Source organism: Parasteatoda tepidariorum, chromosome 10 (genome assembly GCF_982258835.1).
Source record: "Parasteatoda tepidariorum strain Cologne lab strain chromosome 10, Ptep-v5.0, whole genome shotgun sequence".
Taxonomy (NCBI): Eukaryota; Metazoa; Arthropoda; class Arachnida; order Araneae; family Theridiidae; genus Parasteatoda; species Parasteatoda tepidariorum.
In genome coordinates this window covers 76,110,203-76,128,236 of record NC_141764.1, presented here as the reverse complement: position 1 = coordinate 76,128,236, position 18,034 = coordinate 76,110,203, and the positions used below count along the sequence as shown (strand labels likewise).

The following is an 18,034-nucleotide window of genomic DNA, read 5'->3' as shown; positions in this document are numbered from 1 at the left end:
TCAAAGTATTTTCGGGATTTTAAACGCTCTTTACCTAACAAATGTTGCTAAAGTTACTTTTCTGTTATTATTTGGTATTTCTGGGAATTTTCGAAACGTTTCTTTAACTTACAACTGTTATGGGAGTTACTTTTTTGTTATCTTAAAGTATTTCTTTTAACAAATGTTGCTAAAGTTACTTTTCTGTTATTATTAGGTATTCCTGGGAATTTTCGAAACGTTTCTTTAACTTACAACTGTTATGGGAGTTACTTTTTTGTTATCTTAAAGTATTTCTGGTAACAAATGTTGCTAAAGTTACTTTTCTGTTATTATTAGGTATTCCTGGGAATTTTCGAAACGTTTCTTTATCTTACAACTGTTATGGGAGTTACTTTTTTGTTATCTTAAAGTATTTCTGGTAACAAATGTTGCTAAAGTTACTTTACTGTTATTATTAGGTATTTCTGGGAATTTTCGAAACGTTTCTTTAACTTACAACTGTTATGGGAGTTACTTTTTTGTTATCTTAAAGTATTTCTGGTAACAAATGTTGCTTAAGTTACTTTTCTGTTATTATTAGGTATTTCTGGGAATTTCTGAACGTTTCTTTAACTTACAACTATTATGGGAGTTACTTTTTTGTTATCTTAAAGTATTTCTGGTAATTCGTGACAGTATTATTTTTCGGGTACGTTAAAGTGTTTCTGGGATATCATGAACTGTGTTTATAATTTGATAAATTTTACTAATTTTAATTTTCTGTTATCTTAAGCTATTTCTGGAAATTCCTGAAACACTTATTTTACAAACAAATGTTACGGATTTCTGTTATATTAAACTTCTTCTGAAAACTCTTGAAACGTTTTTCTAACTTACAGAAATTTTAATTAGCAGTCTTTCTGAGTAACAATCTAGTTTAAAGTAACAGTACGGTTATCTGTTGTTTTAATATACTTTTGAAAATTCGTGACCCTTTTTGATAACATGGTAAACGATACTAAAGTTACTTTTCTGTTATCTTAAAGTATGTCTGGTAATTCTTAAAACTGTTTTTTAACTAACAAATGTTGCGGTTTTCCATTGTTTTAAACTACTTTTAAGAATTCTTGAAACGTTTTTATAACATGGTAAATGTTACTAAAGTTACTTTTATTTTAAGTATATCTTGTAATTCTTGAAACGTTTTTTTAACTAACAAATGTTGCGGTTTTCTGTTGTTTTAAACTGCTTTTAAGGATTATTGAAACTTTTTATAACCTGGGAAATGTTACTAAAGTTACTTTTTTTAAGTATATCTGGTAATTCTTGAAATGTTTTGTTAACTAACAAATGTTACGATTTTCTATTATTTTAAACTACTTCTGTTAATTCTTGAAACATTTTTGTAATTTGACAAATGTTAGTGAAGGTTTCTTTTAGAAAGGCAGCTCTTACATTAGGTGCTGTATGCGACGTTAAACTAAAGTTTATAGTTTTCTCTTTCTATCTATCTCTCAAGAAAAATTTTTATTGACGTGGTTTTAAAATAATATATTTTAACTCAAACTTAATATAATATATACATTACATAGTTCTTTCGAATAAGTCCATGCTGTATACATAATAAACCAACGAACAATTTTTACAAATAAATCAAGATACGCATTTTTACGTCAATATTTCATACACAAAATTTAATTAGCAATTTTTTTAATTGCCCTTTATCTTATTCATACATTAGAGAATAAATTTTTGAGTGTCGTAAAATTTATTTTAATGTTATGCAATATTGTTTTTTTTTTTTTAAAAAAACTGCGTTTATTCTTATTTCAATTATGCCGACTAAGTCATCGCATTTTTATGCAATGAAATCATTTATGAAATTAAAACCAAACACAAACAATTGCCAACCGTAAACACGCATTTACTTTCTCGGTTTTGCTGCGCCAAAAGATCATTTTTACATGAATTTAAATTTGTTCTATTCCCTCCATTTAAATATATCTCTTGACATAAGAGCTACAAGCTAACGAGAGCTCCCAGAATTGCGTGACGGTACAATGTACTTAGCAGCGACGAGGAAATAAACTTTAGAAGCATGGTCACACTAAATCTCCTTTTAATGAAGCCACTTACATTATTTTCCTAAACGCCGAATGATTCGTTTTAATTTCTATCCGTCGCTTCTCAAGTTAAGAGAGTAAACAAAGTGCTTCAAGAACTGGACACATTTTAGACACGCTTTGTTTTTATTTTAGAACATTTATTTACATCAAATATTAAACTTACTTCGTTTTAAAAATAACTAGAGTGCAGTATTTGTTATGTCCAAAGAGATTATTTAATTTCGTCTGATAGATCAAAAGACCTGCTCGTTTAAAATTTTTAAAATATAAAGGATGTATAATACATATTTTAGTAGATTAATTAAATGTGTTCTAATAGTCTTAACTTTTTAATTATTTTAACAAGCAATTTGTTTCATTTTGTTATAATATTAAAAATGTCTCAAGGGAAGTCGGTTGTTTAATCCCACACTGTAAAAAATTCCGGATCAAATTCCGGTGAAAATTGCTAGCACTCAGGGTGCAGGTACTTTTTACAGTAAAATCCGTTTTTACTGGAACATATTACATAAAAAAAGATCTGATATACTATAAATTTTACAGTAAGTGTAAATTTTACTATAAAATTACGGAATCACTCTAGTTAAATAATTATTACTGTAAAAATTACTGTATAATATTTTACGGTATGAACGAATTTTACGGTAAAAGGAATTTTATGGATGATGCTTCTAAAATGCCAATATTTTATTACGAAATTTGTATTCAGGCTCGCTTTTGGAGAACCGAGCCCGAATAATTTTAATCCCTGGGTTCGGACTGCGCCCTTCTCAGCTCTGTTCTTGAAACATACTTTAATATATGACTTAATCAGCTGAGACGATAATTTAATTTGAGAAACAGAAAGGAAATAAGTGCTTTTTTTTTTAAGTAAACGTAACTTATACAAATCGGAATCAGGTTCTTGATCCTTAATAAATATTCTAAAATAGAAACTTACTCAGATGAGTTGCTAAAAGCTTAATATTAATTTTACTTTTATTACTAAGGGTGTCTAATTCTTGACAATTTTTCCAACGTACATTAACATTTCATCGAAATAAACTCTCAAATTTTGAATCACATTTCATTAAATTTTGTACAATATTTAAAAATATAAAAATAGATAGGCATCCACCCAAACATTTAACGTTTAGAAATGCTCCAATTTCCGAATCACATTTTATAAAATTATGTCAATATTTATAATTGTAAAAATAGGTAGATATGTACACAAACACTTAACATTTAGAAATGTTCCAGTTCCCGAATCCCGTGTTATTAAATTATGTCCAATATTTGTAAAAGTAATAAAGGTACTTATGTACAGGCAAAAAAATAATTTATTACAGTACAGGCAAAAAAATAAAGAAACACGCTGAATGACTTTTGATCTAATGATTGGATTTCCACTTTAACTTAACTTAAACCTTACAATTCAAAGATTTGTCGACCATTATTTAAAAAAAAAAATTTTTATGGAATAATCTTTGGATAAACGAATTTTAGAATTGTGTTCTATTCTCTTAAAAAGTTCTCCAGTTTAAGTGAAATGCCCAAAAATTAAAATTAAGGGATTCAAACTTTCGATCGCACTCGAGACCAATTTATTAAGAATATAATTCCCAGATAGTCGCTATCTGGGAATTATGTTCTTAATAGTTTGGTATAATACTCCTTAATTTTTGGAGTTAGAAATCCATATCGGTCGGGAAAAAAATATGCTTATTCAAAGAGGGTACATTTTTGTGTCTGATTTCGTTATTTAAATTGTCGTCTGCAGTGATTGATAAGCATATTTGAGGTCACCCCCTTTAACAATTACGATTGAGTCCCAGTGCGTGTAAATCCGATCATACGATAAACAGTTATTCAGGGTGTTTCGTTCATTTTTTGCTCGCTGTGCATTAAACATTTAAACTTCAAAAACGTTTCAGATTTTGAATATTTCTTTGTAAATTTTGCTCAGAAAGATAAAAATAAATATTTAGTCAATTAAACATTTTAGAGTGCATTGAACTATATTGTCGTCCAAATTTGCTCCAATCTAAAATACGGTGAAAGCATGAAGTATATTATCTATCTGGGTTCGAAATTTACATTGCCCCACTTGCCCGGGGCATGTGAAAATTCCATCCGGCGTATATTTTTTACAATCCGGTCCAGAATATACTTACCAAAAAGCACCGATTAAGGGGAGAAAATAAAGAAAATATTATTTTTAAAAAAGATTTCTTCAATCGTTGTACATTAGAAAATAATTCATATAAAAGGCATATTATCGTTTTAAAGTAATATACTGAAGGGCTCATACAGGTAGTATTTAAATAAAATTCTAAGTCTGTACAAGAAGAAAAAAGTTCTGGTAAAATTACCGTTCTATATTGTAGAAATTTTCATTTAAAAAAAAAAAGAAAAAAAACATAACATTATAAAACTAAAATTTACGGTATTTAAACCAATTATTATTTGGAAATTTTTCTGTTCATATGGTAATGGTGTACCGGAAAGTCTTTTTTCAAAATAATTGTTCTTATTACACATTTAATATAAAATACACAACTGAAAAGTAAATTTAACTGAATAAATAACTTTTATGCCATGTTCTAAATTAAAGTATGTTAAAATTACCAAATTTTATCACATTTAACAAACTTTGTCGCATAGTATATAACCATATATTAAAATCATTACCGAAATGCTCCAGTAAAAAATTTTCGAGCTTTTTGGTGTTTCCATATAGCCAGAAACTGTGTAAATTTTACCGTATTCTGGTAGTATTCTAGTAGAAAAGTATGGTCAAAACCATACTTTTTTCTCAGTACACTATCTGCAAGTACTCATGCACTTGGAGTTAGTACTTAATAATTTTTATAGTATCGCTACTTTGTTAATAATAATGCTTTACATATACTCCATCTATATTTATTCATACTTAATATCTTCTTGTTAATATTTAATTTGTTTCATACGCACATTTTTGGACGTGTGTAAACCTTTCAGTTTTTGAGTGAAATTAAAAAAATCAGTTAAAAAAAAAATCAATCTTTACATTGTATCGATAAATATATTTATATATCTTCGATTTATATGAAACTGTTACTTTTTATTACTGACATCATGTAATGTTAAAAACGTGTCTGACTTTTCTGTCTATCATTGATGTCTGGTGCATGTTTGTTACGAGCAAAAGCTGTTGAAAAAACTGCTGAACCTAATCGGCTCAGCGAACAGGAAAATTGGGGAAGCGTTCGTCTGTCACCTTATGATTCAATCGCATCAGAATAAGTATAAGTTTTTTTTAAACAGATAAATTGAATTAATTCAGTAATACCAACAGACAATACTAACTGCTTGAACTTGAAAAGTCGAACATTATCGGCAAAGGATTTTTTGTTTGTTTGTAAAATAACCTTGTTCTTGTAAAGAGTATCTACTTTAAACAAGCTCGCGAGTATAGTTTTTGATTTGTTCGAGATAATCAATGCCTCTTCAAGCAAAATATGCAATTATTCATGTCAGGATTACGGAAATCCTAAGTTTTAAATTTGAACTTCGTACAAACCGAACAATACTTAACAAATTCGGTATTGTTTTATATGATCCTTCTTTAACTTCTCAATATATTAAATTTAAATTGAAAAATTGTTTTGCCATAATACCATAATTGTTTTACCCATCTATACCATAATACATATATACATAATAATTAATAATTCCATTAGTGCTTCATGAGTGTAATTTGGTATTCTGCTCATCTATACGCCGTTATCAATGTACTTTAAAATTAAAAAGGGACCATTTAATAATAGGAATACGAAATGGGATTAAAATATCTTTTAAATGTCGACCTTCTCTAAAATGTCTCAGCTTTCATATTATCACTTGTATACCTCTGATATTTGAATGATATTATTTTACGATTAATAATGCCATTTGTAGTTTGCAGTTCTACTCGTCTATACACCGAATTATTCATGTACTCAAAAGATTAAAAAGGGACCGTTTTGACAATAGGAATACGAAATGGGATTAAAATAATATATTTACATCTGGTAATGAACGTTTTTTAATGGTCGAGGTTCCACCAAAAAATTGTTAACCTCTGCCGTTCTATGCAATAGTTTCTGTTTGGCGACTGGCGAACGCTAGAGCTATACCCACAACGTAGTGAAAGAATAAAATAATTAATTGTTGACCTTATAAATATATGCAAGTACATTCTTGTAAATATTGTAGTATAAGAGAAAAAGAAGAAAACATTCACCAGCAACGTAATAAAAGAATTATATAATTATTAGTTGGCCTTATAAATAGTATATGCTAGTACTTTCTTGTAAATATTGTAGCATAAGAGCAAAAGAAGAAAACATTCACCAACAACGTAATAAAAGAATAAAATAATTAATTGTTGGCCTTATAAATATATGCAAGTACTTTCTTGTAAATGTTGTAGCATATGAGCAAAAGAAGAAAACATTCACCAGCAACGTAATAAAAGAATTATATAATTATTAGTTGGCCTTATAAATAGTATATGCAAGTACTTTCTTGTAAATATTGTAGCATAAGAGCAAAAGAAGAAAACATTCACCAACAACGTAATAAAAGAATAAAATAATTAATTGTTGGCCTTATAAATATATGCAAGTACTTTCTTGTAAATGTTGTAGCATAGGAGCAAAAGAAGAAAACATTCACCAGCAACGTAATAAAAGAATTATATAATTATTAGTTGGCCTTATAAATAGTATATGCAAGTACTTTCTTGTAAATATTGTAGTATAAGAGCAAAAGAAGAAAACATTCACCAACAACGTAATAAAAGAATAAAATAATTAATTGTTGGCCTTATAAATATATGCAAGTACTTTCTTGTAAATGTTGTAGCATAGGAGCAAAAGAAGAAAACATTCACCAGCAACGTAATAAAAGAATTATATAATTATTATTTGGCCTTATAAATAGTATATGCAAGTACTTTCTCGTAAATATTGTAGTATAAGAGCAAAAGAAGAAAACATTCACCAACAACGTAATAAAAGAATAAAATAATTAATTGTTGGCCTTATAAATATATGCAAGTACTTTCTTGTAAATGTTGTAGCATAGGAGCAAAAGAAGAAAACATTCACCAGCAACGTAATAAAAGAATTATATAATTATTAGTTGGCCTTATAAATAGTATATGCAAGTACTTTCTTGTAAATATTGTAGTATAAGAGCAAAAGAAGAAAACATTCACCAACAACGTAATAAAAGAATAAAATAATTAATTGTTGGCCTTATAAATATATGCAAGTACTTTCTTGTAAATGTTGTAGCATAGGAGCAAAAGAAGAAAACATTCACCAGCAACGTAATAAAAGAATTATATAATTATTAGTTGGCCTTATAAATAGTATATGCAAGTACTTTCTTGTAAATATTGTAGTATAAGAGCAAAAGAGGAAAACATTCACCAACAACGTAATAAAAGAATAAAATAATTAATTGTTGGCCTTATAAATATATGCAAGTACTTTCTTGTAAATGTTGTAGCATAGGAGCAAAAGAAGAAAACATTCACCAGCAACGTAATAAAAGAATTATATAATTATTAGTTGGCCTTATAAATAGTATATGCAAGTACTTTCTTGTAAATATTGTAGTATAAGAGCAAAAGAAGAAAACATTCAACAACAACGTAATAAAATAATAAAATAATGAATTGTTGGCCTTATAAATATATGCAAGTACTTTCTTGTAAATGTTGTAGCATAGGAGCAAAAGAAGAAAACATTCACCAGCAACGTAATAAAAGAATTATATAATTATTAGTTGGCCTTATAAATAGTATATGCTAGTACTTTCTTGTAAATATTGTAGCATAAGAGCAAAAGAAGAAAACATTCACCAACAACGTAATAAAAGAATAAAATAATTAATTGTTGGCCTTATAAATATATGCAAGTACTTTCTTGTAAATGTTGTAGCATAGGAGCAAAAGAAGAAAACATTCACCAGCAACGTAATAAAAGAATTATATAATTATTAGTTGGCCTTATAAATAGTATATGCAAGTACTTTCTTGTAAATATTGTAGTATAAGAGCAAAAGAAGAAAACATTCACCAACAACGTAATAAAAGAATAAAATAATTAATTGTTGGCCTTATAAATATATGCAAGTACTTTCTTGTAAATGTTGTAGCATAGGAGCAAAAGAAGAAAACATTCACCAGCAACGTAATAAAAGAATTATATAATTATTAGTTGGCCTTATAAATAGTATATGCAAGTACTTTCTTGTAAATATTGTAGTATAAGAGCAAAAGAAGAAAACATTCACCAACAACGTAATAAAAGAATAAAATAATTAATTGTTGGCCTTATAAATATATGCAAGTACTTTCTTGTAAATGTTGTAGCATAGGAGCAAAAGAAGAAAACATTCACCAGCAACGTAATAAAAGAATTATATAATTATTAGTTGGCCTTATAAATAGTATATGCAAGTACTTTCTTGTAAATATTGTAGCATAGGAGCAAAAGAAGAAAACATTCACCAACAACGTAGTAAAAGAATAAAATAATTAATTGTTGGCCTTATAAATAGTATATGCAAGTACTTTCTTGTAAATATTGTAGTATAAGAGCAAAAGAAGAAAACATTCCCCAACAACGTAATAAAAGAATAAAATAATTAATTGTTGGCCTTATAAATATATGCAAGTACTTTCTTGTAAATGTTGTAGCATAGGAGCAAAAGAAGAAAACATTCACCAGCAACGTAATAAAAGAATTATATAATTATTAGTTGGCCTTATAAATAGTATATGCAAGTACTTTCTTGTAAATATTGTAGCATAAGAGAAAAAGAAGAAAACATTCACCAACAACGTAATAAAAGAATAAAATAATTAATTGTTGGCCATATAAATATATGCAAGTACTTTCTTGTAAATGTTGTAGCATAGGAGCAAAAGAAGAAAACATTCACCAGCAACGTAATAAAAGAATTATATAATTATTAGTTGGCCTTATAAATAGTATATGCAAGTACTTTCTTGTAAATATTGTAGCATAAGAGAAAAAGAAGAAAACATTCACCAACAACGTAGTAAGAGAATAAAATAATTAATTGTTAGACTTATAAATATATGCAAGTACTTTCTTGAAAACTTTGTGACGTAAGAGCAAAAGAAGAAAAACCTTTCATTATTAGTACTTTTTAATGTATTTTTGTAATGTATTATTTTAATCCATTTTTGTAACTTTTCAATTATATCAAAAAACCCGGCGTATTATACCAGTATATTCAATACATTAAATTTCTCTCGAAGATTTTTAATAACTTAAGATTTTTAATAGCTTAAAATTTAAACTTTCTTTTAACCTTTATAGGGCCATTTTGCTATAGTAGTACTATGTTAAATTATTTTTAGGATTAAAATTGATTTATAGAATGAAATTCATTTAGCTAATTTTCTAAAATTATTTTGCTTTTTAAGACCATTTGTTTGGTATGAAGGGGGGGGGTTTCAATATTTTACCTACTGTAAAGTATTGGCCGTAAACTTGAATTTATGTGTTTATAAATAACCGAATTTACAAATTTTGTCTATTAAACTGCTAATAAACTCTAGGAGATATAATCAAATGAATGAACGCATAACGCACTTGAGAAAATAGCTTCCCAATGTTGGCTTTCTTTCTTGATCTCACTCTAACCTTTACTGCTACCCACATTTATGTAAGCAAAGTAAAACCTTACGTTTTTGTTTTATTTTATAAAAATATTTGCAGATGGCCGCACAAACCATGGGTGGGGAAATAGCTACTTATCGATTTTTAAAAATTCATTAGGTTCGTGCATGGGTAATATACTTTCCAAGACCACATAAAGGGTTAAAGTAAGTTTAAAATGATTTAGACATCAATTCACTATCAGATTGTGTGCTAATTTTATAAAAAAATTTATGTTGTTTAGTGTCCACAAGTTATGTTATGTTGAAAAAAAATTTTTTTTTTTTTTTTTACATATTTCTCACGTGTTGCTGTTGTGCTAAATTACCAATGAAAATATTGAAATTTGTTTTTCGTGTGACAGATATACGTGTTTAGTCATTTTACAGTATTTGCTGTACATTTTATTGTCTGGTTTAGTTGAAAGCATACTATTCTTTTTTACTAAAAAAAAATAAAGGATTCTTTATGAAATATTACTAGTTTATGTGATAACTATTGATTTAAACACAAATGAAATTTTTTTAAAAAGCGTGTGTCCTTGCTCGCATTGTTATCGACAGTGGATGTTATGCTTTTCATGCGTGCCCTTTTGTTATAATTGTTTGTTTTGTTTCAAAATTTCACAAAAGCAGTTTCATTGAGAAATGTATTAAGTGTAACCTTTTATTCGTTTAAAATAGTTTTATTTCTAAAAAGTTTTATTTTAAGAAACGTTCAATTTCCTTTAATTTTTTTACTAGTTTAAAAAATATAACATTAATTTTTAAAAAAATATTAGATTTTATACCTATTTCTTATTTATATTTACTACTTATGACTGTTGTATTTTATTTTTTTACTTTTTCATTAAAATAACTGTCTATATAAGCGTCATACTTCTAAAACGGAGTATTCCGATTATTTGATTGTTTTAGTTGATAAAGTATGATAAAATTTAATTTAAAGGAAACAGAAAAAGGTAGAAATCTGCCATTTGTTGTGTTCTTCTCAGAAAACTATGTAATTATTTTTCACCAAGTTTCATATGAAGTTCGTTAACACACTAGAGAAAAATATATGATGAAAACTCCCAGAATATGGTAAAATTTACCGTGTTTCCGGTTTTATGAGTATACCATAAAGCTTCACATTTTTACCGAATCGCGTTGCTAATGTTTTTGGTAAAATAAACAATAAAAGATAGTCTTATAACATGAGATAAAATTTTATAAATTTGATAATGTTATCACGATATTTTAGAGCATGGCATAAAAACCATTTGTTCGGTTAAATTTATATTTTAGTTTTATATTTTTCGCTAAATGTGTGGTAATAAGAAGTGTAATTTTGTAAACCATAATTTCCGGTTAACTGTTACTATATGAGTAAAAAAAAACCACTAAATGAATTATTTAAATAACGTGAGCTAAATTATGTTGTTTTTTTTTTGCCAAAAATGTTGTTACTACACACTGTAAAAAATTTCGGATCAATTTACAGTAAAAAGTACCGACACTCAGAGTGGTGGTACTTTTTGACGTAAAATCCATTTTTACCGTAACGTGTTACCGGACAAAATATCTGATATGCCACAGTTTTTTCAGTAATAATTACCGTAAAATCACTGACTCACTCTAATTAAATAGATTTTACTATAAAAATTACTGTATAATATTTTACGGCTAAAATAAGATTCTACGGATAATGCTCCGAATTTCCTATTCTTTATACAGTAATTTGATCTGAAAGTTTTTACAGTGTATGGTAATTTTTCCTGAATTTTTTTCTTTTTGAAAATAGCAATGAAAATTGAGAAAATCCATCCTTGTAACTAGTTTTGAAATTTTTGAAAAATACTTCAAGTTTCCTAAACAGAATGCAGCACATTTCTTCCCCTTCCTTTTTCAAATCGTCGAACATTTTTGGAGGACAAACGGTGCATATTATACATATCTGAGGAACTACTGAAATATTGAAAGAAATTAGGGCAAAACTTAACTATTGGAAAACCATTAATTGTGAACCATTGAAATTTTATCTATTCAAACTTCTCAAGTGTTGAATAAATTTTTCTTTTCTCTTTTCAGATATTCATGCACAAGTCTGCGATGCAGCATCATTCTCGTGAGGCTCACCGCGGTGACATCAAACCCTACCAGTGCCAGCAGTGTCTCAAATCTTTCTCCTCCAATCACCAGCTGTTACAGCATATCCGAATTCACACAGGAGAAAAACCCTACAAGTGTTCCTACTGCGACAGGCGCTTCAAGCAACTGTCACATGTGCAACAACATACCAGACTCCACACGGGTGAGTCTCCTTTTGTCTTCTGGGTTGGTTCACGGGGACGCTATACCGCGGGTGAAACTTTTCATCTCAAATTCTGTTTCACCTCCGGAACTAAAAGTGATTTCAGACAACGCTAGAGTAAGTTATGAAGTTACAATTGCTTGAAGGGAAGCCGCGATGGCTCAGGGGATAGAGCGTTCGCCTTCCAATGGGGCGAACCGGGTTCGAATCCTAGTCGATACGAATTCCGCTTTCGGCTTGCACCAACCACAGTGCTGACGTGAAATATCCTCAGTGGTAGACGGATCATGGGTTAGAGTCCCCTTGCCGCCAGGCTAACCGTGAGATGTTCTCGTGGTCTTTCTCTCCATGTAACGCAAATGTGGGTTAGCTCCATCAAAAAAGTCCTCCACGAAGGCAAATTTCTCCCAATACTCGATCCAGGAGTTCCTTGTCTTCTGGATTGGGTTCAAAATTACAAGGCTACGGAGTTAAACATTAGTAGTCATAAACCCAAGGCTGAGTCGATTGTTCAGCTACGGTTATTGTTTATTTGTACCTCGTCCCGCCCTATTCAGGGCACACGAGAGTAGAACAAACATTCTACAGACAAAACATACATAAAACATAAGTAAAACACATAAAATTACAACAAGAATAAATGGCTTATACAGAGAATAGAAAATGAAGCTGAAAACAACGTCGAAATTTTTAAGGTAAGAATAAAAAATTATAAAAGTAGAAAGCATTCAAACACTTAAGAAAAACAAAAGGGAAATTTAGAAAAGAAAAGAAAAATTCTAGACTATAATGGAGAATTATTATTCTTTTTTTTTTTTTTTTTTTTTTTAAATAAAAGTTTTTTTTTTTTTTTTTTTTTTTTTAAATATAATTTTTCGAATATGAAATTCATCAAAAGCCTAAAATTTTATTCAAAGCAAGAAAGTCTATTAGTTTAAAAAAAGATGGAGAGAAATATTTTACTAAGATAGAGAAATTATAATAATTGTCATTTATTTATTTTTCTTTTTAATGAAGGAGTAAGAGCAAATAAGTTTTTTTTTTTCTTTTGAAAAAGAAGGAAGTGTCAAAAGAAAAGAAAAAAAGAAAAATATAAAAAGAAAATTAAAGAAAAAGAAAGAGAAAAAGGAAATTAAATTTTAAATTATTATTATTAGTTATTTTTCTTTCTTTAGTTGAAAATTTTGTAAAAGAATGTTTAAATATATAAATAAAGAACAGTCGAACCTATGGAACGAATTATTAAAATCGATGTTGAACCAAATTTTAGATGGAGATTTTTCGTGGAGACATTAAAATAGAATTAAACAAATGGTTTGACCTGCAAAAGGAAAGTGTTAAAAACTTTTTTCCATCATTTAGATGGGGATTTACAGAGAACGGTTCAGCTACGGTTATAAAATAAAATTGCTGAAAGGAGCCGTGGTGGCTCAGGGGATAGAGCGCTCGCCTCTCAGTAAGATTACTCGGGTTTGAATCCAAGCAATTACCAGTTGATACCAATTCTGCACCCGTCTCTCGCCGACAACAGCGCTGACGTAAAATATAATCAGTGGTAGACGGATCAAGGGTTAGAGTTTCCTTCCCGTGAGGCTAACCGTGGGAGGTTTTTGTCGTTTTCTCTTCCATGTATAGCAAATGCGGATTAGTTTCATCAAAAAGTCCGCCACGAAGGCAATTTTCTTCCAAGACTTGATTCAGGAGTTCCCTTGTCTTCTGGATTGGGTTCAAAATTGCGGGATTACGGAGTTGGACATTGGTAGTTGTAAACTCGAAATTGGATCAGCTGTTCAACGAAAATTATGAAATGAAATAAAATTATTGGAAGAAAAACTCAAGCTGTCAAAATGCAAACAAAATATTGGAAGCGAACTTCCCCGTTACGTAATTAGAAATTATCCTCTCGCAGTTTGTTTTCATTTTGATATTATGAAAATTTCCTTGCACTGTTACAAAATTCCTCGCAAAAAATGGCTTCTTTTGTTGACTCGCCACGCTGTGCGTGATGTTATTTTCCGATTTAATACCAGAGTTAGTTTTGATGTTAATTTTAATGTAAATTGTAGTGTTCAGCGTGAGTATATCATTCAAGAAAATACTCAAACGATCATTGCAACTCTTAAACCTTGTGAAATTCAAAATTTTAATTTATTTACTGATCAGGGGTCTGTTTAGAAGAAATTCGGGTCCGTTAACGGACCCTTCGCAAAATATCTTTTCATAAAAACGGACCCTTCACAAAATATTTGAATTTAAAAAAGGACCCTTCACAAAATAATTTATCTTTTAATCGGACCCTTCACAAATTTATTTATCTTCATTGTTGTTTTGTTAATCGAATAAATCCTTCCCAGGAGGAAAAAAAAGAAAGACAGATGTAAAGGAACTAAGTTTTGTCTTCGGCAGACGCTTCTTCCTTTATTAGTCCGAAATGAATATTCTGCGTTCAACGGTATAGGCTAAATACTAAATATTTTCATGTTGCATCTCTAATTTAGTAGCAGCAATTGCTGTTTATTTTTGAAAATTCAATTTTTTTATTGAAATTTTACAGTGTTGAGCATAATCTTGTATCTATTTACAATTTAAAAACTCCTTGAAAAACTGTTTTCACAAAATGTCTGGACAGACCCCTGCTGATATGAAATTTGTTCTTAAATTTACAATAGTACAAATGCATTCTCGGCTCCATACCATTCGCTGACTTGTTCTGAAACGCGGATTTCAACATTGCAATGTGTTGGTATAATGGAGTAGCTGGCAGTAATTTTACTGCAGTTTTTTTTTCTGAAAAGGGCAAATGTATTAAATTTCAAAATATCTTACCAAAGTTTTAGCAAAAAAGAAACTCAAAACACCATGAAAAATGTTAAGCATAGTCTCAAATTGCTTAGCTTTCTTTAATTTCTAACAATGCCCACTTTTTCCTCTAATTTTGACCCTTAGTGCGTTAACCCTTTGACGCAAAATTTCTATTAAACATATTTTTCATACTTTTTCATTATTTAGATAAAAAACATTTTAATGCATCATTTTAAAATTATTTATTTATTTTATTTAATTTTTAATAGGAAAATAATAGGTCCAAGTTGACATTAATATTCTTCTTCGTTGATCCAATTTGAAAATCCACTACTTTTCCTCGTAAAGGCGTATTATCACTTTAACACAAAATTTTTATCAGATTTTTCATACTTTTTTCATTATTTTATATTAATTTAGGTAAAAAATTTGTAATGTCTTAATTTAAATTATTTATTTAATTTAATTTATTTTTTTAATAGGCAAATAATAAGTCCAAATTGACATAAATATTGTCCCTCGTGGATGCAAGATGAGATGCACTACTTTTCCTCATAAAGGCGTATTATCACTTTAACACAAAATTTTTATCAGATTTTTCATACTTTTTTCATTATTTTATATTTATTTAGGTAAAAAATTTGTAATGTCTTAATTTAAATTATTTATTTAATTTAATTTATTTTTTTAATAGGCAAATAATAAGTCCAAATTGACATAAATATTGTCCCTCGTGGATACAAGATGAGATGCACTACTTTTCCTCTTAAAGGCGTATTATCACTTTAACACAAAATTTTTATCAGATTTTTCATACTTTTTTCCATTATTTTGTATTAATTTAGGTACAAAATTTGTAATGTATTAATTTAAATTACTTAGTTATTTAATTTAATTTAATTTTTTAATAGGCAAATAATAAGTCCAAGTTGACATTAATATTCTTCCTTGTGGATTGAAGACAAAGACGTATTATCTGTTTAACACAAAATTTTTATCAAGCAGATGCCTCAGCCTTTTATCCCTTCAATGGGTCGATGAAATGAGTACCAAGCGTGCTTGGGAACTAAACACTGGAGGATCCGAATTCGGCTGACCACCCAACCGTAACATTTGCTCTTGCACCCTTAACCCAAAGGTGAAAAAAACTGAGATGGTCTCAGTTGACCTTGGTCCTCAATATACTGACGCGCCACTGAGTTTAGATTTTTATACATTTTTCATTACTCTGTATTAATTTAGGTCAAAATTAGTGAAAAATATTATATGTAGCACTTTAATAAATTATGGTTATGAAAACATGACAATGTCTTTTTCTGCGTTAGAATCTTCCTGACACTGCTCACTTCCAAACAATTTTTTTTTTCTCCAAATTTGCGTTTATTTAGATCTAAGAGAAACAGTTATTATTCATTGAACTCACTTTAATTTACGAAGTCAATTATTGATAATTTTTTTGAATATGAAAGGGGGGGGATTTCAAACTACCTTTTTTTTTGGATTTTATATTTTATTACAGATATCATTCTAAAAATCTAGCAGATTTTTTTAGTAACTATTTGACTGTTTTTTTATAATTAAAAAATACCAAAATTTATTTTTGCTGGTAATTAGAGCATGAGAAAAAATATATATGAAAAGGAGACTGCTGTCTCATCTGCGTCAAAGGGTTAAGACGTTTGGGTACCCCTGCATTTATATTTACGCTATAACTTGTCTTGAAATTGAATTGAGAGCTATTAAAAGACGCGAAATTGGATAACAAATCTTTCCTTAACCACAGAGAGAAGAACCATTCATCTTATGCTAGAAAAAATTAGATAAGAGATGAGATTTATACGTAATTTCCTATCATTTTCTTAATTTCATTATAATATGAATAATAATAAGTTTTCATAACTTATCAAAATTATTCATTTCCTTCGTAATAAACTCTTAATTGAAGTTTAATTCTTTCTTTATTTCTCTCGCGGATTAACCGGTGCCCTGGCTGGATATTTATAGCTGATGATTGTTAATATAAATGTATTTTTCTTTCTTTCATGAAACAGGAGAGCGACCTTATAAATGCCACCTTCCTGAGTGCAACAGGGCCTTCATACAGTTATCAAATCTACAGCAACACCTTCGGAACCATGAGAGCCAAGTGGAACGGGCCAAGAACAGGCCGTACGTCTGCAACACGTGCGGCAAGTGCTTCGCCACCGACAGTAGTCTACGGACGCATGGCTCTAAAGTAATGAGCTGTAGCCAAAATAACGTAAATAGCACCCCTTCCTTTCCTTATGTAGATTGCTTTTTATTTTTTATACTTGGGTTGCTTAGATCCCTGAACTAGGCAGAATACATATTTTATTTGCTTCAACTCTTAGCACAAGGCACATATCAAATTCTGTAGAGGCCATTACTAGCCATAACTTTTCTCCTTTTCAAAATTATAATTCTTATTACAGCACATCTAGTAAAAAATACGAAACTGAAAAGTAAGTTTATACGAATATATGGTTTTTATGCCATGTTCTATGGTTTCGTGGTGGCTGGGTGGCACAGTTGGTTTGTCGTCGGTCTTCTGAGCCCAGTCTGCGGGTTCGATCCCCGGCCCAGACACCGGATTAGCGACCATATCGTATGATTATGCGGCATGTAAAAGATCCCCGGAGTGCCTTATATGCTCTTGGCATTTCCGGCAAAATTAAATTCCTAGTGCACTTTAGCATCCAAATAGTGTTTCGGTGCTGCCATCTAGTGTGGCAGAAACTAGACGTCCAAATTAACATGACGAACGGTATCTCGCCCATTGTGGTGGTCCTAAAAGAGTGGATACCACCTCTGGAGAACGCACTAGGTCTGCTCATCGGCAAGACCGATTGTGCAGCTCATTGGAAATAAAAAAAAAAGGTTTCGTGATTAAATTACCAAATTGTTTGCATATTTCAGCCATGCATCGATACCAGCAGCAGTTGATCAAATATAGATAATATTTTGCGTCTTTTTGTCGAATATACAACGTGTGATGGACGGAGTTTCGTTTTCAATAAACATTTGTTTCAATCTTTATAGGCAAGAAAGAGGTTCAATTAGTTCTATTACGTAACGAGATGTATTTTTTTTTAAAAAAATTACAGAGAATATTTGTGCCTTGTGTTA

The 18,034-nt window shown here is 29.5% G+C and overlaps 1 protein-coding gene across 12 annotated transcripts in view; it reads left to right on the top strand.

Moving 5' to 3' along the window:
- LOC107436894 (exocyst complex component 4) overlaps positions 1-18,034 on the top strand; it is a 332,756-nt gene that overhangs the window by 281,918 nt on the left and 32,804 nt on the right. For all 12 annotated transcript variants that reach the window (XM_071184141.2, XM_071184140.2, XM_071184138.2 and 9 more), the window contains 2 exons: positions 11,863-12,085; positions 16,939-17,147. In XM_071184141.2, the coding sequence (XP_071040242.2) occupies positions 11,863-12,085; positions 16,939-17,147 (432 nt within the window). The remainder of the gene's footprint in view (positions 1-11,862; positions 12,086-16,938; positions 17,148-18,034) is intronic.